The sequence below is a fragment of the Bicyclus anynana genome, chromosome 14 (genome assembly GCF_947172395.1).
Source record: "Bicyclus anynana chromosome 14, ilBicAnyn1.1, whole genome shotgun sequence".
NCBI classification, from domain to species: domain Eukaryota; kingdom Metazoa; phylum Arthropoda; class Insecta; order Lepidoptera; family Nymphalidae; genus Bicyclus; species Bicyclus anynana.
The window spans coordinates 7,928,757-7,952,716 of NC_069096.1; the positions used below are offsets into that span (position 1 = coordinate 7,928,757).

General features: G+C 38.3%; 2 protein-coding genes across 4 annotated transcripts in view; one reads left to right on the forward strand and one right to left on the reverse strand.

Moving 5' to 3' along the window:
- On the reverse strand, nt 1-12,335 carry LOC112044440 (cytochrome P450 CYP12A2). 3 transcript variants are annotated; one of them, XM_024080286.2, is made up of 9 exons: nt 5,595-5,960; nt 2,934-3,028; nt 2,707-2,843; nt 2,518-2,633; nt 2,025-2,141; nt 1,616-1,891; nt 1,372-1,531; nt 1,076-1,288; nt 1-968 (listed from the first exon to the last, which is right to left on the reverse strand). In XM_024080286.2, exons 1-9 carry the CDS (start codon nt 5,678-5,680, stop codon nt 642-644), a joined length of 1,527 nt encoding a protein of 508 aa, XP_023936054.2. In that variant the 5' UTR covers nt 5,681-5,960; the 3' UTR covers nt 1-641. The 3 variants fall into 3 exon arrangements, with proteins under 3 accessions (XP_023936054.2, XP_052741452.1, XP_052741453.1); XM_052885492.1 differs by lacking the exon at nt 5,595-5,960 and adding an exon at nt 12,317-12,335 and having other exon boundaries at nt 9-968; XM_052885493.1 differs by lacking the exon at nt 5,595-5,960 and adding an exon at nt 7,615-7,933 and having other exon boundaries at nt 9-968.
- The window catches only part of LOC112044439 (tripartite motif-containing protein 2), a 25,616-nt gene continuing 7,752 nt past the window's right edge, over nt 6,097-23,960 (forward strand). Inside the window, exons 1-11 of the mRNA XM_052885491.1 lie at nt 6,097-6,626; nt 12,763-12,872; nt 13,114-13,751; nt 14,123-14,363; nt 15,667-15,829; nt 16,674-16,850; nt 18,098-18,201; nt 18,551-18,636; nt 19,856-20,014; nt 21,726-21,858; nt 22,792-23,239. Of these exons, the coding sequence (XP_052741451.1) occupies nt 6,607-6,626; nt 12,763-12,872; nt 13,114-13,751; nt 14,123-14,363; nt 15,667-15,829; nt 16,674-16,850; nt 18,098-18,201; nt 18,551-18,636; nt 19,856-20,014; nt 21,726-21,858; nt 22,792-23,042 (2,082 nt within the window). The 5' untranslated portion in view covers nt 6,097-6,606 and the 3' untranslated portion in view covers nt 23,043-23,239. The remainder of the gene's footprint in view (nt 6,627-12,762; nt 12,873-13,113; nt 13,752-14,122; nt 14,364-15,666; nt 15,830-16,673; nt 16,851-18,097; nt 18,202-18,550; nt 18,637-19,855; nt 20,015-21,725; nt 21,859-22,791; nt 23,240-23,960) is intronic.

Consider the following 23,960-nt stretch of genomic DNA (forward strand, 5'->3'; position numbering starts at 1 on the left):
TTTTTGAATATAAAACTACAACTCGAGATAATTTTAAAAATCAGCATAATGTATTGATATTTATTAACTATTTAATCTTTAAGCTTTACAATTTCTTAACTTAAATGTAAGTGGTAAATGAAATTATTACATTTTAAAAAGTATAAGATACTATAAAAATCTTAAAATAAGAGTCTAAAGTGACTGTAATACGCACAGTAGGCGACACAAAATATCTCTTGAAGACAAAATTACATTAATAGCTCTGAATAAGGAATATCTCAATCTCTTTCATTGCGATAGGACGATAGAGAGAGCGATATTTCCGGTTTGGCCACTATTGATCGACCATATGTTCTATTCACGAGATATGTTAAGGCGCGCATCGTAGTCCTCCAGTATGCCTAGTACGACCAAAAACATAACACATGAAGGGAAATAGACAAAATGTCTACCAATGGCGGCGGACTGGCCCTATTCCCATCTATTTTGTCCCAACGCAACAAAAAAAATAGCGATATTTCCGGTTGCACGGCTATGGGTCTATAACCCTTTACGAGATACGTCATTTGGTCGCATCTTAGGCCTACTGATTTGCGCTTGATAGCTGGTAAGAGAGGATATACACATATGTAGTATTGTCTGATTTGTAATAAGCCTTCTTAATGGGCAGTCTCAAATTTAAAATAATATGGTTTCTTAAATGAGTTCATAACTCTGGAAATCACTTGCACAGGTGGACCCTCCCAAGTAACTTTAACGTCATTCAAAAGTCTTTTTATAAAAACTTCGATCTCCAACTCGGCAATTCGTCTTCCGATGCAAGATCGTACGCCAAATCCAAACGGTAATGTGACCATCGGATGACAGTTTCCATAATATATAGGATCTGACTTTTCCACCAACCATCTTTCTGGAATAAATTCCGAAGCCCGAGGATAGTTTTTGTCCATTCTTGATAGAAACTCATTTGGTGCTATCACATCTACCTGTAATAGTAACAGTAGATAAAGATACCTAAATGAAGAAAACTTTTACAGAACATTGTATACAAGTCCACAAAAATAGATAGAGAAATCATCAAAGGAATCCTTACACCTTTAGGTATATGATATCCGGCAACAAAGTGATCTTTTGTAGTTCTGCGCAAATTCGCCGGTATCACCGGGTACAATCTCAGCGATTCTTTAAGACAGGCTTTTAGATATCGGTTTTTTGGTTCTGGTAATCGTATTTCTTCTCGCAATTTATCCTGGACTTTTGGGTTTGTCGCCAAATTGTATAAAAGAGCGACCGTTGTGAAAGCAACCTGAAAATAAATGTAACAATTATAGCTGTAATTTTTTGTAAAATTTACATAGTTTACCGTAAAAATAAGAAAGCTTTAATAACCGTATCAATTCCCGCTAATAGCATCTCGTTTGCCATCATCGTAGCAACTCTATCATCAATATCTAATAACTTCTCAATTATACTTTTATCTTCTTCTGGAATATTATGTTCTCTTCCATTTATTATTCTTCTAGCTTCTTCGATAAATTTAGCACTTGTGCTGCAAATAAATATAATAATTATTATATTTTGTTACATTGCAGTTTGTAATTCCCCATTCTAATCGCTAACATCAAATACTTACTCCCATTGTAAATCAAAAGTTTTGATTATTTTCTTGTAATTCGATGTAGGATAATATTTCCATAAACTCGGAAAGAATTCTAATTTCCAAGAAAGATTTATAATGTCTTGAGAACATTTTATGAGAATGCGCGCTGGGTGGTCTTCTGAAAGGTTGTCCTCCAAGCAGCCAAGTCTAGACCCTAGGCCAATGACAGCGATGGATTCTAATGACCATTTCGTAATTTCCAAATCCAGGTTTTCTTGCAAATAAGTGTCATTTTTGAGCATGGTCAGCCTGTAGTCAAAAATAATGTCAATAGTTCAAAACATATTAACAGATCTATAAAAGATAACACATTTAATGCACACTTTTCATTTAGCAATATTCCTACTATATTTTTTAAACTTATTCTACTATAAAAAATTACCTTGCAACCATATCCTTAGCGATTTCCTCTAAAACTGGAGTATAAAGTTTAACTAATTTAGGCTTCAATAACGCTGGGTTTACTTTAGTTCGAAAATCACGCCATTGCATACCTTCCCTAAAATGCGAATTTTTTATTAATTTAAAAATAAAAAAAACACCAATGTTGAACAAGGGTTAAATTCACAATGTGTGTCAGGACAACTTAATTAAATCAAAATGTAACCAAAATAAATCCTATATTCTAGAATGGCCGAGAAAAAACCTTGAGCAGTCCTAGAAGCTTGTGACTGGGTGCAGGTTTAAGGGGACCCCTTTGGACTAAACCCCCCTCTTCACGGAACACCTACCGTTGGCATGAGACAACACGAGCCGACCGAATTATCCCGACAATAACCGAGCGTCGTCCCGTTCAGACTACTCTGACTTAGACTACCCTTTTCTTACAATTTATATTCTTTCTATTTTCATATTACCTACATTGAATAACTTACGCAGTGGTTAATCCATAAACACCGTCATAAGTGGACTTTCTTAATTTTGTTCTGTAATATACTAATGTGTCAAATCCAGGTCGGGATGGTGCTACTGAATCTTCGGACCTATAAATCTGGAAAAAATATTAAAGAATGTAAAATATTATAAGTAAATAAAAAACACACAAATTAAATCATCTGACCTACCTGTTCAAAATGGTCAGGTTCATACAAAATAACCATAGATGCTCTTGCTAATAAACCATCTAATTTAACTATTGATCCATATTTCTCAAACAAAACTTTCGATAGCTCGAAAAAACTCGCACGAAGTCCCACTGAGCCTGAAATTAGTCTTATTTAATAAGTAACAACAAAAAGTTGTTTTAACAAAGCTGTTATTAGCTAAATATTAATATTTTTTTGTAGCTTACCAATTCCTGGAATAAAATGATGAATGGGGCCTATGATGGGCAAGGACGATAGACCAGGTATAGATTCAAAAGGCTTGCTTGATGACGACGAATATCTAAAAAATAAAATATTCTGATATATTGTTACAGATAGATTTGTCTGCGACAGATATTATTTAATCCGGCTCGAAGGGCCGGATAATAGACGGCATTAAATTAAAACTGGTTCACTAAGAAATACGTATTTTTCTCAATCTTATTTATCATAAGTGCCTACTTAATTCTATAAATTTAAAGTTTTAAAATCAAATCTACGCTTAGGTAGGTACTTACGAAACCCCTCCGTACCGAACCTTAAATCTATGCGAAACCCTGAGTAAAGGCTACAGTGGAGATTCGTGTAACCGAACTATTTGTTGTATAATGGCATTTGGATAATCAAGAATGAAGGAAAACTAGGACACAATGCTAAAAACTATTAAACAAATAAAAAAAAATTTAATGGTAGTAAACTTTCTCATTACACTTCGATTTTTTTTCGTACCATTTTAAAACTGTTTCTATATAGAGCTTGAAATGCGTCCGTGTTAGATGTCAATTACCGACTCTTTTACTTCTTTTTCATTTTTCCGAAAAGCTGAAGGCTTTTCCACTAACATCAGCTCTAAAAACAATACAAGTATTCAAACTTTAAGTAACTAACTCTTTTCAATCGATCTTTAAAATATTTTGCACATCACTTGACCTATTTTCACCTTGCATTTCCAATCCGCACATGACGACATTTTAATCTGTACAACCGTTACTTGCCGTAAACCAACTTAAATGAACAGCCATTTCTTTATTTTATCTGTACCTAATGCTTTTTGATAGAGCAAAGAGTGAGATATCGATTGCCCATGTGGTCGTTTTTGTAAAAACCAAAAATTTATCGGTTTCTTCATTACTTTTTTGTGTGTTGTCCACTTTAACTAAATTGCAAAGGTATTTTAAGATTGAGTCTACTCTCTATCTATCGTTTTTTTTTGTTTATTTTGTCTAAGCAAGCGCTTAGCTTAATCACGCCTGATGGTAAGCAAGCGATGATGCAGCCTATGGTAGAACTCGCTTGCCTAGAAGATGCCTATTCACTCTTGACTCGAAGTTACCCATATTGTAGGAAGGCGAAAGGCTTTGGCTGTGGCTAGTTACCACCTTACCGACAAAAACGTACTGCCAAGCGATTTAGCGTTTAGCGTTTGCCATTCATCAGGTGAGATTGCAATCAAGAGCTAACTTGTAAAAAAAGAGCATTATTACACATCATTGCAGTGCGTTTAAGGAAAGAGGAACCAAACCTCATAAAACGCGTCCGAGGAATATTGAAGACGTAGCGGTGCAGATGCCTAGCAGTCCTGTGTTAGAACGGCGACGGTGGCTAGAGATCGAACAGTTCCTGAGCGCACTCCCCGAAATATATTTTGAAGGACACCGATAGACAGGCAACCTTTCGGCGGTGTTCTATGCCTTCTAGCATGTTTAAACCAAAGCAGCAAGCTGATATTTGGCGGAACCATCCCACAAGTGAGAGCATACACGACCGAATTTGAGCTTGTTAAAAAGATAGAAGTTGTTCTGGTGTGAAGCAGGTACCGCTTTACTTTATCAAGGATGCCAAGTTTACCAATACCTATTGTAAGTACCCACACCATACGTATCAGCTAACTCAGGACCGGTTTCTTCTTTTTTTTTTTTAACGAATTTAACGATAGTATTCTCACTTTCTTACGCTTTGCCATTGGAATGGAATTATGGAAACTCGTGAACTGCGTGACTGCAAATACCTAGATGTTTTTTTTCGTGTTGAGTAAGTGCCTATGGAACTCCATATGGGACCACTACGGCGTCACCGGGGGGTTCGATTGATGTGTCTCACAACAAAACGTAGGGCATGAACGAAAGTAAATGACTCGACGTGTCGCCTGTCGGTGCACACTGCAGTTGCTCACAAGACAGCTATTTGAGGATTATCGTGAAGTGAATCCGTATAATAGAGATCTGGATAAACGAACTTTCACTGTAGGTATAAATGTAGGTAGTAGGTGTGGTAGAAGTTGCTCAGTAGGTATAGGCAAACGGTGTAGGTACATTTACTCTACCAACCACAGAATATAAAACCTCAGACTAATTAGATAAAGACCTGCCTCGCAAGACATTATTTTTCTATCAAAGTATATGATCAACGATCTTATGCGATTATAAACACTGTCTCTATAGAATCGATGTTTCATAGTTTACAATCATGTCCGTCAGTTAAAAACCTTCGTAAAAATACCTTTTTGTGTAGTTAAATGGTGTAAAAAACTAACAAACACTGCTAGTTTAGTATAAGATATGTATGAAATCTAAGCTCGTTTTCCTTAGAAAATGGCAGAAAATTTTGTTTGTGAATTTGGGTGCGATACTAGTCCTTATGTATTTAGTCTGAGCCTAGCTTTAAATACCTACTTGATTATGGGACATTAAGTATTTATGGAATAACAAGGAAGTAAGATACAAATTGGATAGATAGTTAGGTAGGTATATAAGTTTAATAGATCGAGCATGGAATTAAATTCTAAAGATAAAAGTTCTGTGTAGGTAGGTGCCTACCTAACGCATTATTTTTAAGTTAAAATGTTATTAGAGCTAAACAAAACATACCGCATGACATTATGAATAATTATTGACCTCTCTAGTTCAATAGGGAGACGTTTCATCAAAAATTTACCCATTGTATATAAACACATTCAGCACAAATCAAAATCACACAAAGTAGGTACAGTAAAGCCGAATTACGAAAATAGTTTTGTTCCGTCTATGAGAATGACCTTGGTCGTTACTAAGTATGTGAATGAATCAGGAATGAATCTTATCAATATGAGTTGCTTGTGTTATAATGATTATTATGTAATATTATTACTGCTGATGATCTGATTTAATTCGATTAACGTTATTTTAATACATTATTTGTAATAAAAATATTACCGAAATTGTTCTTTTCTTTTCCAACCTTAAGCCATTGTAAATAATGTACAATATTCAACGAAACATCGATATTCATTTTGTAAATTCACTTGCCATACACAAAAACATTATTTAATCTGTTTAACCTGTTTGACATTAGTTTTTTTGACACTTTCACATGCTTGTGAAATTTGACATTGACGTTTTGGAGGAGAGAGAGTAAATGGTTTTGGTTGACACAAAAATAGTTTTGATAAATATTTGGAAACAAAACCAATGCTAATGTATCTAAATTTGTTGAAATTTTGTAGTATAGACTCCATTTACATCCAGTGATATAAAGCATACTTTTCTGTTATGTTAAATAGACGTAGAGAGCTAATGTGAACTATCTTTCTTTGTCATGGAAATAGTTTTTCTATATTATCGATCGATTACGAAAGACCATTCAACTATACGTATATTGTTCTGTACGTTGTAGAGATTTTATTTTAACTGGATCCTATAATAATATCGCGCGTACACTAGTGATTCAGCAATCGGCATAAAGTTACACATTTCGTTCACTAATGCTAACGTGGTAAAAGAGTTATGTGTTTACTGCTCCGCTTGTAAACGTTCGATATTTAAAAAGATCGCGGCTTAAGGTGAGCTTCCGACAGTTAAATCATGAGATAAATTTACAAAAGTGTGCCTGGAATTTACGTCCATGTATTGTTGTTCTTTCCTGTAAGTATTTTTCGTTAATCTTACCATCTTTTCGCTCTGTTCTTCATTTATTTTAACTATGCTTTACTCACGGAAATGTTTTTAAATGCTTATTAGTTCTAATGTTCTATTACTGCCAGTTTAACTACTTTTGTTATTAAACTAACAATTAATTAGTAACAATTTTTTTAGATGTGTTTTGAAAGTAAAATACAATACTTAATGCAATATCTTGAATGTAAATATTTTAAATTATATTGACTAATTTAATTTTATAATTGAACAGTTTTATTTGAAAACTAGTTTAAAAAGTAAGTCTAGCTTTAAAAATGTATAAGTCATAATTTTTTTTTAATAAGTATTGAATATTCCATTAAACCATCTGATGATATTAATTATCATACAGTAATATAGAAAACAATACATTGTTGTAATTGCAAAGGAGTAATTAAACATATTCCATTGTTCACCATAAATTGCATTTCATGGAAAACAAGTAGAACAACAACAAATGCCTATGATAATTAATTCAATTGCATTTTTATCTCAGCTATTATCCTTTCCTAGAACAGTTTACTAGATATAGTCAAAAATAAAAAATTATGACAACTTGTCAATTTAATATTATAACTTTTCTGTGTTTAAAAATATACCTATTGTATGACTAAAAATTGTGTAACAAATATTTTTAACTATTAACTAAAAAACAATTACTAGAAATAGAAAATAACAACTGAGTTTATACCTTAATTTAAAGCTAGTAATATTAATTGATTGCATACATTTTTTTTATTCCCATACTAACGGCAAAGGATAAATTTTAATTTAAAAAATTGCATATGCTGTAAAAGTGAGTGCAAAAGGAATACAAGCAAAATCTTTCTGTGACAGATATGACAGCAGTAGCTTTTATATTAAAATTGGTATCTAAAGCTGCTCTCATACTAAATCAAAAGATTAGGATCATACCAAATTTGGCTGGGCAGAGAGAGTAGAAAAAGGATCATACCAAATTTGGCTGGGCAGAGAGAACAACATGAGCGGAGAAGGGAAGTCTAAATCTAGTGACAAAGTTCTAAACTACACTATACTTAACCATTTATTGAATTGATTATTCAATACAAAAATCACTATTGCATTAATTAAAATATGATTTTAAAAAAGAAAATTGTTATTTATTTTTTCATACAATTTGATAGACACAGGATTCACAATATTTCTGACAAACATCATTCAATTGAAGCCAATGAAATAAATCAAGAGCAAACTGACATGATTGGTGAATCACAAATTAGGTACCAGCTCATGCACATTATCTTTTGTGCACTGTAAACTGGTTACATTAATTATGCTGAAATATTCTCCTGTTTCATTTGTTTCAAGTGCACAAGGCACTTCATAGGTTCAAAAATGCATTGTCTACCCTCACTTCTCATTACAAATCAGAATTGGAGAAGGAATTTTCCATATTGTACTGATAGTGTTTTATTAAAAATCACTATTATAAAGGTGTCAGTACTTATGTGTATGGCTCTTACTCCATCCCACAAGTACTAAACCAATTTTCCAGAAATTTGTGATAGAGATGGGCTTTTTAACCTGGAGAAATTTATGTTACTCTGTATGTTGTGGAAAACTGAATTTTACAGAGTTGCCAGCATACTTTAAGTCTCAAATTGCCAGTCAAATTTTTAGTAGGTTTATTAAAATGGTTTTTTAGATGTCTGTCTGGTAGCTCATGAATATACAACGTGTCCCAAAATTCAACGATAAGCGGGCGCCAACAGATTGACCTGCTCATGAGCACTTAAGGAAAAATAATAAAAAAAATATACCTAAATTTTTTTTTTAGTTACAAAATAAATTTTAAAATTCTTTGAAAATTTACACCTTGTATGATATTTTGAACTACCGCAGCTACAATTTCTTAAATATGCTTAAGATTTTTTTTGTATCGGAACCTAAGTAGTACTACTATTCACCACAACTCTTAAAAACACCACAATGCCCGCAGTTTTTACACAAAAAAATATCAAAATATTTTTTTTCCCTCAAATTTTTAAAGATTTTTACTTTCAGTCTACTTTGACTCATGGTCTTGCAAAAAAAAGTATGAACACCGCTATGGCAAGTTATTTTCAAAGTTGACGCAACTAATCAAGATTTCAAAATAGTATAATACCCTAGGATAACTAGTCGCAAAAAAAAAATATGCGTACCATTTGTAAACAAGAACTAAATTTCTAAAATGTTTTTGCTCCTAGAAATCACTTTTACTTTATGCACAAAATGATGTGAGTCATACGTTGCAATTTCCTAGAATTTTAATGGAACGAACGATAACATTTAAAAATAAGAGAGAGAGAGAGAGAGAGAAAGATAGCGATAAGTATACGTTAGAGAGGGATAGACAGATGTTCTTTGTTGAATGACAATGATGCAGGTAAAGAAAATCCTGTTCCCAGCAAGTCAGTACGCTCTGCTCCTTTGTTTACTGCGCAACTTTCCGTATTCAATTGACGTGGCTCTCGTACTAACGACTTTTGGCTTTGCATTTTGGACTGGACTTAAGTGATCTGCAAACTGAACTGACCTGGCATTATTTTGGACTGTGCCTGTGTTTTGTGAATTGGACTTTTGGTGTATTTTGGACTGTTTAGCGTTATCATGCCGCAACCATACACGCCGATGGAATACGCTAACATGCATCTCATTTATGGAGAATGTCGGTGCAATGCTAACGCTGCTAGCAGATTGTATCGAGAAAGGTACCCAAACGCTCAAAGATATCCAGATTATCGGGTATTTATGAATGTGCATCAAGCGTTTTCGGAGGGTCGTTTGCCGTCAGCTAGAAGAAACGCTGGAAGACCTAGATCGGAATGCGATGAAGAAGTTCTCAATGAAATAAACATTGATTCAACTACCTCAGTGCGTGCCATAGAAGCAGCTACGGGAATCCCAAAAAGTTCAGCACATCGAATACTAAAACGTCATCGGCTACACCCATATCATTACAGACGTGTACAAACGTTACTATCACGGGACTATCCACTGCGGATCGCATTTTGCCGAGTGATGCTTCAAAAGCATCGGGAAGATCCTCAGTTCTTGGATAAAGTACTATGGTCGGATGAAACAACCTGCAAGAAAGATGGCTATTTAAATCTTCACAACCTACACAGCTGGAGCAATGAGAATCCGCACCTGATGAGAGAAGACAAATCCCAATATCAATTTAAGGTCAACTTATGGACGGGCATTTTAAATGGAAAAGTGATTGGGCCTTTTGAATTACAAGGAAACTTAGATGGGGACAGTTATTTGAACTTTTTACAAAATGATTTGCAAGAATTACTAGAAGACGTCCCCCTAAGCGACCTTCAAAATATGTGGTATCAAAATGATGGTTGCCCAGCTCACTACGCTCGTCCTGTGAGACAATACCTAGACCACGAGTATCCGGGGCGTTGGACCGGGCGACTTGGTCCTATCCTATGGCCACCCCGATCACCCGACCTAAACCCCCTGGATTTCTTTTATTGGGGTTGTCTCAAAGACAGGATCTACGCAAAACCGATTACGACATTGGACGAGCTTCGGCAAAAAATCACTCAGGCTGCGGCACATATCAATGCTAGAAGATATGCGCGAAAAATAAAACGGTCGTTTTTAAGGCGATGTCGTGCCTGTATTAATGCCGGTGGAAAACAATTCGAACATTTACTTTAATGTTGTGTAATTAAAATAACAAACACATTTTTGGAACATAGTAAAATTTATTACTAACAACAAGAACAATTAAGAAATTTGGTTCTTGTTTACAAATGGTACGCATATTTTTTTTTGTGACTAGTTATCCTAGGGTATTATACTATTTTGAAATCTTGATTAGTTGCGTCAACTTTGAAAATAACTTGCCATAGCGGTGTTCATACTTTTTTTTGCAAGACCATGAGTCAAAGTAGACTGAAAGTAAAAATCTTTAAAAATTTGAGGGAAAAAAAATATTTTGATTTTTTTTTGTGTAAAAACTGCGGGCATTGTGGTGTTTTTAAGAGTTGTGGTGAATAGTAGTACTACTTAGGTTCCGATACAAAAAAAATCTTAAGCATATTTAAGAAATTGTAGCTGCGATAGTTCAAAATATCATACAAGGTGTAAATTTTCAAAGAATTTTAAAATTTATTTTGTAACTAAAAAAAAAATTTAGGTATATTTTTTTTATTATTTTTCCTTAAGTGCTCATGAGCAGGTCAATCTTTTGGCGCCCGCTTATCGTTGAATTTTGGGACACGTTGTATATATAAATATATATATAAATGAATTGCTGTTTGTTAGTCTCGCTAAAACTCGAGAACGGCTGCACAAATTTATCTTATCTTGGTCTTGAAATGTTCGTTGAGGTATAGGGAAGGTTTAAAAGGTGAGAAAAATAAAATATAATTGCCAGAAAAACCATAAAAACAACACTTTTATTATTCCCATATAAAACTTTAAGAGTCAATTATATATCATAAGTGTGAGTGTAGGGTAGGGGTAGGGTAGAGTAGGAGCAGGGTAAGGGTAGGGTAGGGGTAGGGTAGGGTAGGAGCAGGGTAAGGGTAGGGTAGGGGTAGGGTAAGCGTAGAGATTGCACATAAGTCAAAGCGAAGCTTGACTGTGTTCCCTTGTAAATAATAAATATTAAATATAATCTTTGGTTTAATTATATTTTATCAACAAAATTGTGCTTCAAATGTAATATTTCTGAAAATTACGATGAAGCCATTAGACTGGTTGAGTGCAATTGAAAGCATTAGTAACCATGTAGTAGTACCAACTGATAAATTATGATATCATCATCTGATTTGTAGAATCTTTACTAAATGTCTAAATGCACTTGCACACTGTGTGGTAGCAGCACACACACAATACGTCATCAACCCATATTCGGCTCACTGCTGAGCTCGAGTCTCCTCTCAGAATGAGAGGGGTTAGGCCAATAGTCCACCACGCTGGCCCAATGCGGATTGGCAGACTTCACACATGCAGAGAATTAAGATAATTCTCTGGTATGCAGGTTTCCTCACGATGTTTTCCTTCACCGATTGAGACACGTGATATTAAATTTTTTTTTTTTTTTAAATGCACACAACTGAAAAGTTGGAGGTGCATGCCCCGGACCGGATTCAAACCCACACCCTCCGGAATCGGAGGCAGAGGACATATCCACTGGGCTATCACAGCTCATTACACACACAATAATAAATTCCAAATATTTTTTTACAGTAATTTTGCACTGTTGCACTTGCACACTGTATGATAGCAGCACACACATCATAATAAATTCTGAATATTTTTTTACAGTAATATTACACTCTGTACATACCTAAGTAGCTTGTTACAGTTAGCTCAGGGCAGTTGTGTTTGAGTTTGGTTTGTATATGTTACCCTACAGATGGTATATTGTCCAGCTGTGGACATCCATCAGCTGATATGATAATGTTGATGAACTTCATGTCACAGGGCAATAACCTATTAAGCTTTCATAAAGGATATGTTTTCTTCTGTAGTATATTGTGCTTGAATACTGTATTAATTCAATCACCAGCGAGCTATGCTTAGATGTTACCTGTTCTACTTCAAGGTGTTTTTCAGATAATTTTTAATAATTTAGTATTTATGTTGTCAAAATTAATGGTTATAAAAATGTAACAACCTAAACTTACAAAATGCACAAAATTTTCTTTGACAGTATAAGTTAATTTTGAAATTACTGCATATTAAATTACACACCCATCTTCACTTATCATGTTTGTTCTTTATTTTACAAACACATCACATTTAGCTTTACGTTACCAATATAGTGAGTATTTTCCTTTTACAATCATATTTCCGTTGAAACCGGAGTGTTGTATTAATACATCATTAGTCAAAGGAGTTTGTGAAAACACACAGTTGTTTTAAGTCAACGAAAATTTAAACATCATTAATTATAAAAGTAATAGTAAACATGTGGTAATAAAATGCTTGTTAAAGTTTTATATTTAACATTGATTACACTGTGCTTACAATATGTACTAGTTAATGTTAGAACATTTGGTCGTACACAGTTACGTGTGATATTCTACTTTGTGGAAATAGCTTTATATTACCTTTCGTTGTCATGGAACAGTTCACGGCTGGGAGTCGGGATGGCGAGCATGAGTTCCACGCTCGTCGAGACGGTCTCCATCAACTATGAGGACTTTAACGAAAGCTTCCTCACTTGCGGCACCTGTTTATGTTAGTACACTGTTTTCTTATCTCACTACATTGAATCCATTGCCATTATTCACAGCACATTATCATTACAATACCTCCGAGTTTGAAATAGATTTTCCCGTCTGCATAAAATAGTTGATACTGAATTTCATTATTATTCTTACTGTTTTATCAAATCATCATCTATGGCTCTGTATAAGTAACTTAGATTGGTTTAGGTCGTAGTTCGCATATATTATACTGTTGTTTTCTTCTTTTTCAGGCACTTACGACGGAGGTGAACACACACCGAAGCTTCTACCGTGTTCACATACAGTTTGCCTGCACTGTCTCACTCGAATAGCTGCCTCGCAAACGAGAGATGCGGGTAGTTTTAGATGTCCCATATGCCGCGAACTGATCACCATACCCCGCGGCGGAGTAGCGGCACTGCCGCCGTCTTTTCTCGTGAACCAGTTGTTAGATTTAATGGCAAGACAGAGGAGGGAGGTGATACCACAGTGCAGTTCGCACCCCGGCAGGGAGTTGCTCTTCTGCGAGACTTGCGACTGCGTGTTCTGCAGACACTGTGCCGACGGGCCCCACAGTGACACGCCCTGTGATCATACAGTGGTGCCGTTTTCGATAGCTTTAAAGAGAATGTCTGAGATACTTTTGTATAGAGCCAACGAGTGCCTGAGTAAGCTCGGCTCGGCCAGGGAAGCCGTAGCGAGCGAGTTGAGGAGATTGGAGGCGGCCGCGTCGGCTGCCGACGAAGCGATAGATAGACACTTTACAGAATTAAAGGCTGCATTGGACAAACGCCACAGCGAGCTGAAATCGGCCGCGGCGGCTGCGGCCACGCATAAACGGAAGCTGCTTGAGGAACAGTTGAAATTGATTGATGCTGAGAAAGCAAAGGTTTGTTAAAATTATATTATATACCCTACCTCGCGTAGTTTACATTGTTGTGAGTAGATTCAGATCTTTTATTTAGGCGTTAAGTTGACATCATAGCAGGCAACCGTAACGTAACTCGTCATTGGTATAAATTTGTATTCAAACATGAAAAAAATAATACTTTTTATAATAATACATATGTACCAACAGATTCCGCTTCATGATATTTATACATATTATTGTATTGTTATCGAATAATCGAGTATACCCAAATATGTATTTGAGTCAAATCGTATGTCAGTAAGGGGTTCTAATTTAGCTTGTAAGATTTGACCTACATTCTAAAAGAAATCAAATGAAAGTTTGTAAAAAAAAACTCATCCTTTTTGCAGGTAGAGGCTGAATGTTCTGGTCTTCAACAGCAAGTAGAAGTCAGAGAAGTGAGTAGTCGCGCGGCAGCGTTAGGTGCTCGGCTGGGGGACGCCGCCGCGCTCGCCGAGCCCAGAGAGAACGCCTTCCTGGCGGTAGACTTCGCTCACAACGACGCCCAACAGAGGTTCGCCGACGCGTTGGCGGAGTTGGGGCGAGTGCGTACCAGTACGACCTTCCCCGGGCTCTGTACTTTGCAGTTAGGTGCGTATATGTTAACTAGCGGTCGCCTGCGACTTCGTCCGCGTGGAAATCAATGTAAACTTTCAAGCCCTATTTCACCACTTTAGGGGTTTAATTTTAATTTTTTTTTAATCACATTATATTTCGTATTTTTTTTATGATTTAAAACAAATTTTTAAAACTGTAAAAATAACTTTCCATACAATCTTTCAACTCCTATTTCACCCCCCTCTTATTTTTATTTTTGCAATAAAAAAGAGCCGTGATAGCCCAGTGGATATGACCTCTGCCTCCGATTCTGGAGGGCGTAGGTTCGAATCCGGTCCGGGACATGTACCTCCAACTTTTCAGTTGTGTGCATTTTAAGAAATTAAATATCACGTGCCTCAAACGGTGAAGGAAAACATCGTGAGGAAACCTGCATACCAGAGAATTTCTTAATTATCTGCGTGTGTGAAGTCTGCCAATCCGCATTGGGCCAGCGTGGTGGACTATTGGCCTAACCCCTCTCATTCTGAGAGGAGACTCGAGCTCAGCAGTGAGCCGTATATATGGGTTGATAACGTAATAAAAAAAAAATCCTATAACCTTCTCAGTATGGTACCCCTATTTCACTCCCTTCTTATTTTATTTTCGCAATGAAAAGTATCCTATAACCTTCTACGTATTATGGTCTTAAACCGTGCCAAGTTTCATTTCAATTCATTCAACAGTTTCAGCGTGATGCCCGAATAACAAAAAAAACACGGACAGACAGACATAAAGAAAATCGAAAAAAAATATTTTTAGCTTCAGTGTCGATTATATGTATAATGAAAAATTTAATTTTCAAAATATCTTCAATGTACAGAATCGGACCTGCTACAATATTATTATAAGTATAGATATTATAGTCATCCGAAGTTGACCGTTGACAAGCGACCGTCTCGAATTAGACGGGAATCGAAATCAGTGAGTCGTGACGTCCCACGAACGAACAATGGCAGGCGCTCACAGCTTGAGCGTGGTAAGGCAGTTTGTCCAAATATATTCTCAAAATCGGTGACGAAAGTACCCACCCAGATTGAGGAAATAGAATTAACTGTAATGATGAATTTATATCATGTAAAATAAATAATTATATTTATATCAATAATTAATAATAACCTCTCCACTGTTCGGATTGATAATCATTGTTACTTAATTAAATTTAACTATAATAACCGGAAGTCATGAAAGTATGAAATGAAATGACGCTACTATACGCTAGGCGGCGACACTTATCTATACGAAATAGGCGGGAAGCAGGTACTATTTGTAACATATGTCTATTGACTCCACATAGAGTCTGCGTGCGTCTGCGGGCTGGAGATGGTGGTAGTGCTGCGCACGGTGGACTACCACGGGGAAGCGCGCAGCACGGGGGGAGACCCCGTCACGGCCGCCGCCACACTAGACGATGCACCGCTGCCGTGCACTGTCACCGATCTCGACTCCGGACTTTATAGGTATACCTGAAGCTTAAAAACCATTTTTTTATCCATTAAGTTAAGATGAGAAAATTATAGTTTTTGAGATTTTGAAATTTTGAAAATAAATATTTAAAAGAGAAAATAATAATAGGAATAGTGACTGATTATAATTTAATAATTACTAATAATTTAATAATTACTAGTAACTTAATCAATTTTGACACCAAAACATGCCTGTTGAAGTTGATGCTCCCTTTGCTCTTCGGGAGAAGGTGAGGCTACGACTCTTATCATGTGAAAATCTTTGTATTTTATCCTCGATATTGAACTAGATGATATTCCAGACATCTCACAAGTTGATCGACAATTGTTTTCACAAACGAAATTATTGATTTTATCGACATTTTCATCACCTCTTGAAGTCCTGAACAGGATTTCTTCATTTGTTAAACGTGATGCCACACAGTAAATTCTGGTTTTACTTACAACAGCATCCCTATAAACAGTCTTAAGCTTACAATAGTTACAATAGTTTCCGCGTCTCCAGCAGGAAAATAACATTCATGCGGTACTGTCAACAAACAGCTACAACTTTTTCACCAAAATAGAAAAGGTTATTTCACGAACCGATGCACACAGCTAAAGAACTTCGCATACTAACTCAGAACAGGTGTTCTTTACGGATCGAACGAACCTGATTTTTGTTAGAAAACACAAACATTTATTAATTGTTTTAATAAGATTAGAATTTATTGTATTAAGAATTTTTTTTCGAACAATGATTTTCTCCATTTCCTCTCGCTGCAGCAGCCCAATTCCCGTTACTTTTGATTCCCCCTCGTATATAGAATATAAAAGCTTGGGAAATGTTCGTTGATAGAATCTCAATGCGCCCGTGGAGCGGAGGTGCGGTGAGCGTGCGCGTGCTGGTGTTCTCGCGCGGCGTGCGCGACTCGCCGCTGCGCGCGCAGGTGCTGCCCGCCGCCGCGCCGCTGCGCGTGTGGGGCGCGCGCGGCTCGGGCAAGGAGCAGCTCAACCAGCCCGTGGCTGTGGCCAGGTACCGCGAGACTTGCCGTTAGGCTAATAATCCACCAGGCTGTCCGAATGCGGATTGGCAGACTTCACACACAGATTTAAGAAAATTCTCAGGTATGCAGGTTTTTCACGATGTTTTTTCATCACCGTTTGAGACGGTACAATATCATGTGATATTAATTTCTTAAATATACATAACTGAAAAGTTGTCGTCCATGCCCCGGAGCGGTTTCGAATACGCCCTCCTAAATAGCAGAGATAATATCCACTGGATTATCATGGTTCTCGTCGGCTTCCACTATGTGGAACTATCAGTATTATTACAATATGTTATATAGTCCCAGTACACTCCATCGTATCAATAATCACAATAGGCTCACAATACCACAGCCTAGTTGCGGTACACGTAACTGCATTCGTCAACTGCATTCGTCCATCGACGTAACTATAATAAAACGACTCTTTGATTGCGACTGCCGCAAACTAAAGTCGATGGTGAGGCAGCTGTCATGGCTACCAGCTCATGGCCCCGGGCTGTATGGCCATGGGCGTAGCGAGGTAAAGGCAAGGGGAAAATGCTGCCCAACTCTTAGACCATTAAAAAAGAATGGACCTGTTTCGCACAAAAATTCACCAACAAAAAAGTCTGTCGTTTTTTGAGGGGGACGAGGTAAACTCACACATCGGAAATATTTAACACCATTAAGTATATTCTGTGTCCATACACTACACACAACGTTACTCCATCTTTTACTACACAAACCGGCATTTTTAGGGAGCTCTTTACACGACGAAAACGATTACAGCAATGAAACATCGATTCTATAGCAACAGTTTTATAAACGCGTTAGATCATTGATTCTTGATCTTTGACAGAGGGGTAATGGTTTACGAGGCAGGTCCTTTCTTTTTAATGTCTAAGTGCCCAACTAGCAGAGCCGCTGGCGTCGGTTACTTGAGCTCCATCGATAGGAGCAGAGAGGGATTTGAGTTGAGAAAGGAAGCTACTGGTGCCGTAGCGCAATGTCAATACGCGTTTCTTATTTTTCAATCTCAATGCTTCGTCTGCTTTCGACGTTCAACTGTATTGTAAATAGAAATTGTCAATATAGTGTCCCACCGACGGTTTCAGTTTCGATTCGAAATTTAAAATAATAACGGGTTCGTTAGGCGAATTAACGGGTTTCGGCCCAGGCCCCCCCCCCCTAAATTCAATCCTGGCTACGCCCATGTATGTGGCTTTTATTTTATTTATTTTTTTATTTCCAGATGTCCAAAACGTCGGGAAATATACGTTCTCGACGCCGGAAACTCTCGGGTTAAAGTTTTAGACGACGAGACGTTTGCTTTCAAGACACACATCGTGAACGATGGTGAGTAGTAAAAACTATTCTAAATAGTTTTTCTTTAAATACGCGGTGAATTGATTAACGGGGCTGCAAGATTGTTTTTCACATGCTGCTTCGGCCAACTTACTAATAGATTATTTTGACGTCTGTGTTAATTATTACTAGCAAATTTACTATGCCTGTAACCAAAGCAAGTGTCGCCCATGTAGAACCCCGTTACCGTGGGAATGGACAAAATGTCTGATTTCATACGTAGAAGTCATAAATGGTGTAAATTACCCGACTTTGGTTGCCTGTTATCATTTAAAGCTTTATATGATCCATTTAATTATGAGTATAAGAATTATGATTGATTCAGTGATGTTTGTGTTAGGCTTAGCGGGTAGGAGCTGCACGGGTATAGCGGTGACAGCAGAGGGCGTGGTTGTTGTGAACTGGAGGACGAAGACTCTCACTGAGGTATGACCTAATCTTAGCATAGCCTGTAGTTTTTTAATACAAATTATGATTTTATGACATGATTTTTTGCGAATCGTTGTGTAATCTAGCCAAACAATGTATATAATATGTGTCCAATATTCTAGCCTATGTGTTAATCCAGAGTAAAATCTATTTCCATTCCAAATTTTAACCAAATCGCTTCAGAAGCCGCAGCGTAAAAGAGGAACAAACATACTTACACACTTTCACACTTACACACAAACTTTTGCCTTTATAATATTCGTGTGAAGTGTGATTATTTGCACGCCAACTGGGCCTAAAATGCCCGCCAAGAAACAATGATGTAAGAACGACAAGCAGCGTCTGGTGAACAGGAAAAAAACGATCCTTGTTCAAGCTACGTTTTGATATTTGACGGACCTACATCTCTTCACACGCACCCGTCAGGGTGCGGGGTTAACGGTTCGTGTTGAACTCTCTGCCGTGGTTTCAGTTTCAGCCGTAAAAACAGCAATGGGTCATTGGGTTGGCATATAGCCTAAGTATATGGGCCTAAGGCCAGTAGGCCGGGATAGAGGAGGCAAAACGCGTCCCCGCCAGGTTAAAACCGCTTGTGGGAAGCCACTGGCGAAGGGGGGGGAGGGATCTAGCGGATGTTTGATCGCGGCCGGTTCTGTAAATGCCGTTGAAATGTTTTCAAAAAATTAATTTAAAGTATATCTTTTAGAGCTACAAAAAAATTAAACCAATATTTTGCAATACATTTTTTCTTTATTAGTATCCAACCCCCCCCCACCCTCTATTTATTATTTCTCCTAAACTTTTCTTTAAGCTTGGTGATGTAAGATTAATATGTACCTATTATTACTAGTCGTATATTATTTTATATAATTTTATTATTTAATTGTTAAAATTGTTAGCGACGCCGCAAAAGTATTTCCGATCGGTCCGTGAGCTCACCCTGGGGTCATGCCTGAAAATCAGCACTACAGCTCTCAACTGTAGTATCGAGCTGAGGCAGCGTCCCTTTCAGCTGAATTTCTTTATTATATTATTATACTAAGTACAGACAGAGGAGCTTTGCAATTTAAGTAGTTTGTAAGCTCTGTTAGTATTAGTTTGAAATTTCTTCTTGTTTTTTTTAATTTGTTTTTTTTTTTAGCTGTAAAGGATTTTATTATTATTATTAAATGAAAGTCGGTGAACTCGGGTCTTAGTTTGTATTGAATGTTTGTAGATAAACAGCGAAGGCGTGACGGTGCGCACGATCCGCTCGGAGCGGCTGGTGGAGCCGGTGTGCGTGGCAGCGCACGCGGCGTCGCGCCGCCTCGCCGTCGCCGACAACGGCGCGCGCACCGTGTTCGTGTTCGACACGCACGGCAACATCGAGCGGGAGGCGAGTGCACTCATTATCGTCATTAACAACCTTTGACTATTTAGACTATGGACCTGTTTCGCACCCAAATTCACCAACAAAAAAGTCGTTTATTGAAGGGGACGAGGTAAACTCACACTTCCAAAATATTTTGTTGTGAAACAACAAATAAAATTCAGAGGATAAAATACTCGACCACAATAACCTCATTATTATCATTTTATCCTCTGAGTAAAAGTACAATGACGTAAAACGTCATTTTATAACATGTCAAAATAAATAGACAAGAAAACAAAGTGACAGACGTCATTTCATATAAAACGTCACACACATTAGGAACAGACCTCATCAACGACGGACTCTTAAAACTTACATATCAAATTCTGCAACATCATTCATATATTCAAAAATAGAATCAAGAAGAAGCAAGAAAACCGAAGAAAGAAACCTTAATTTTAACACAGACTAACAAACACATCGCTGAGACTATCCACATAATTTAAACATTGAATATTCGATTACTTGATCGATTTTTGCTGTTTCGTCGAAAGAATCGATTCTTTTTAGAAATTATTTTTATTACAAATTTGATAAAATTAAGGTAGAAATACTTACAAATGAAACTTTACTCCATCTTTTACAAGTTTTTGGCCTTGTTTATGCCATCCAACAACACAAACCGACATTTTTAGAGAGCTCTTTAGACGACGAAAACAATTACAACAATGAAACATCGATTATATAGCAACAGTTTTTATAAACGCGTTAGATCATTGATTTTTGATCTTTGCCAGAGGGGTAACGGTTAGCTAGGCAGGTCCTGTTATTAATGGTCGAAGTTAACAACCTCAGATCAATTACCTTTGGACTTGTATCGTACAAATACGTTAGATCGTGATCATGTACCTACTTTTGACGGGTAACTCCAATGAGGCAGGTCCTATGGTAATTGGTCTGAGTTAACAACCCATAATCGGCTTATAGTTAAGCACGGGTCTCCTCTCAGGACGAGGGGTTAGGTTAATAGTCCACCACGCTGGCCCAATGCGGATTGGCAGACTTAATACACGTAGAAAATTAATTAAATTCTCAGGTATGCAGGTTTCCCCACGAATATTTTACTTTACCGTTTGAGACCTGTGATATTTAAGTTCTTAAAATGCACATAACTGAAAAGTTGGGATGTGCATGCCCCAGACCAGATTCGAACGTATACCCCTGAATCAAAAGCAGAGGTCATATCCACTGGGGTATTATCACAGCTCTTATCGAACTAATTAATATAATTGTTGAACCATCAAACCAAGAGAGTCAATTGTTTACCCATAACGCGGCGGGTAACGGGGACACGAACTTTACCATTAAATGATGGTACTTTTGTGGTAGAGGAAACATCTCGAGCGGGTCCCAGAATTTGTGACCTTATGTGTAGGTTTAAAGGTACCAATCATGCATTAACAATCTTACCGTCATGTTCTCCACACACTAAACGATTTTCGAACAATCACACCACAAAACATTACCGCACATATACAATAACGCGACTAGCAGCGTGACGGAGTTCACGTTGCTCAACAAAGAACTGAACCCAAGATAATAAACAACCTCTTATTTCTAATATCACTGTCATCCTCCTTCTTATAATGACATGTTTATGTAACACCACCCATACTTGAGGAATTGTTAACGATTTACCACTGAATTGGATTTCATTATTTGTTATAATTTGTAGGTTGGCAACGGTGATTTGGGTCTGGTTGGCGGTTTGGCGCTGACTGAAGACATGCTAGTGGTTGCCGACGTGGCCGTCAGAGTGTACGACGCGGAGGGAAATCTGCAGACCACACTCGCACCGATACCTAAAGGTAGGATTCATGCTTTTGCCTCTCTTCGAATTTTTTTTCCAAATCTGTTATGGCGATTCTTTTTAATAGACTTACTCAGACAGACAAACTTGATTGGCTTTTCAAAAATGCGTGTAAACTAAGCCTACGTTATTACGAATATAGTTTTATTGTTTTTTAAACAGGTTTTAGGTCTTTTTTGAAACAATTTTGCGGTTTCACCCGCTTAGATCTGATTCATGTGGGAATACGTGGATACAATATAGCCTCTGTTATTGATAATAATGTAGCACTAATCATCATCATCATCATCATCATCATCATCATATCAGCCGATGGACGTCCACTGCAGGACATAGGCCTTTTGTAGGGACTTCCAAACATCACGATACTGAGCCACCTGCATCCAGCGAATCCCTGCGACTCGCTTGATGTCGTCAGTCCACCTGGGGGGGAGGGGGTCGGCTAACACTGCGCTTACTAGTGCGGGGTCGCCATTCCAGCACTTTGGGACCCCAACGTCCATCGGCTCTTCGAACTATGTGCCCCGCCCATTGCCACTTCAGCTTCGCAACTCGTTGAGCTATGTCGGTGACTTTGGTTCTGCTGCGGATCTCCTCATTTCTGATTCGATCACGCAGAGATACTCCTAACATAGTTCGAAGACTTTTGTCTTCAAGCACTGAGGAATTTCGGACGAAAAGATGTCGCGAAGTTTCCCCAATTCAGCCTAGCCGAGTTGGATTCGACGGTTCACCTCTTTCTCGAAATTGGACAGTAGTAGCACTAATAAAAAGCTAAAATTTTTCAAATCAGTTCTATAGTTTTTGATTTTATTCGTTACACAGCATAGACCTTCCTTAGAGCCCCGTTTAGATTCGTTACCTACAAAAATACAAATCTTTTTTTCTATAATATTAGTGTAGATAAATGAATTTTATAAATGATTGTCAGGGCGCGGCGGGTACGGCGGCATAGCGGTGGAGCACACCGAGGAGGGCTGGCACATCGTGTGCGCGCGCTCCGTGCGCGGCCGCCCCGCGCTCGTGGTGCTGGAGGCGAGCGGCGCGGGCCGGCTGCTGGCGGCCAGCGAGCTGGCGGACAAGCGGCCGCGCCGCGTCGCCGGCCTTGCGCTGCTGCCCAGGAGGCGCGCGCTGCTCGCCGACCTGGCGGGCGACTGTCTGAGACTGCACACCTACTGGTGAACGGTGAGTTGTTGTACTGTGTGCCGCCCGCGCTCGTGGTGCTGGAGGCGAGCGGCGCGGGCCGGCTGCTGGCGGCCAGCGAGCTGGCGGACAAGCGGCCGCGCCGCGTCGCCGGCCTTGCGCTGCTGCCCAGGAGGCGCGCGCTGCTCGCCGACCTGGCGGGCGACTGTCTGAGACTGCACACCTACTGGTGAACGGTGAGTTGTTGTACTGTGTGCCGCCCGCGCTCGTGGTGCTGGAGGCGAGCGGCGCGGGCCGGCTGCTGGCGGCCAGCGAGCTGGCGGACAAGCGGCCGCGCCGCGTCGCCGGCCTTGCGCTGCTGCCCAGGGGGCGCGCGCTGCTCGCCGACCTGGCGGGCGACTGTCTGAGACTGCACACCTACTGGTGAACGGTGAGTTGTTGTACTGTGTGCCGCCCGCGCTCGTGGTGCTGGAGGCGAGCGGCGCGGGCCGGCTGCTGGCGGATCTACTGGTGAACAGTGAGTAAATGTAGGCGACCATAGATCGGCATCTTACGTTTTGGACGCATCGCATCAAAACGGATTTTAGTATTCTTTGTACTTATACCTACCATTATTGTGCTGCCCAGATAAAATGCCCAAAATAAGCAAAAGATACTTAAACCCAATAAACAATTTATTGAAATAAAACTTCTTTACGCACGCTTGACTTGGGGAAGTAAGCCTTTAATGCGTTACGAAAAGTGTAATCGAAATGACATACAGTTAAGTTTTAAAAGCGCCATCTGTAGTAACACTGCTAAACTACGACATAATCCAAGTTAGTCCAGCGCCGAATCCGTTTAGTCTTTCGTGAATTCACATTATGAACTAAGAGAGATGGCGCTACTAACCGCTACTATTTTTTAAGTTTCTCTTTTATGTAGGTTTTTTATTTTTAAAAGAAGAATTTTATTTAT

Excerpts from the sequence above, each read along its gene's own strand:
- LOC112044440 (XM_024080286.2), bottom strand. The coding sequence starts at position 5,680 with ATGTGTTTATATACAATGGGTAAATTTTTGATGAAACGTCTCCCTATT. Across the intron at positions 1,892-2,024 it reads GCTAAGGATATGGTTGCAAG|GCTGACCATGCTCAAAAATG; the intron begins GTAATTTTTTAT and ends TTTTGACTACAG. Across the intron at positions 969-1,075 it reads GATATCATATACCTAAAGGT|GTAGATGTGATAGCACCAAA; the intron begins GTAAGGATTCCT and ends TTACTATTACAG.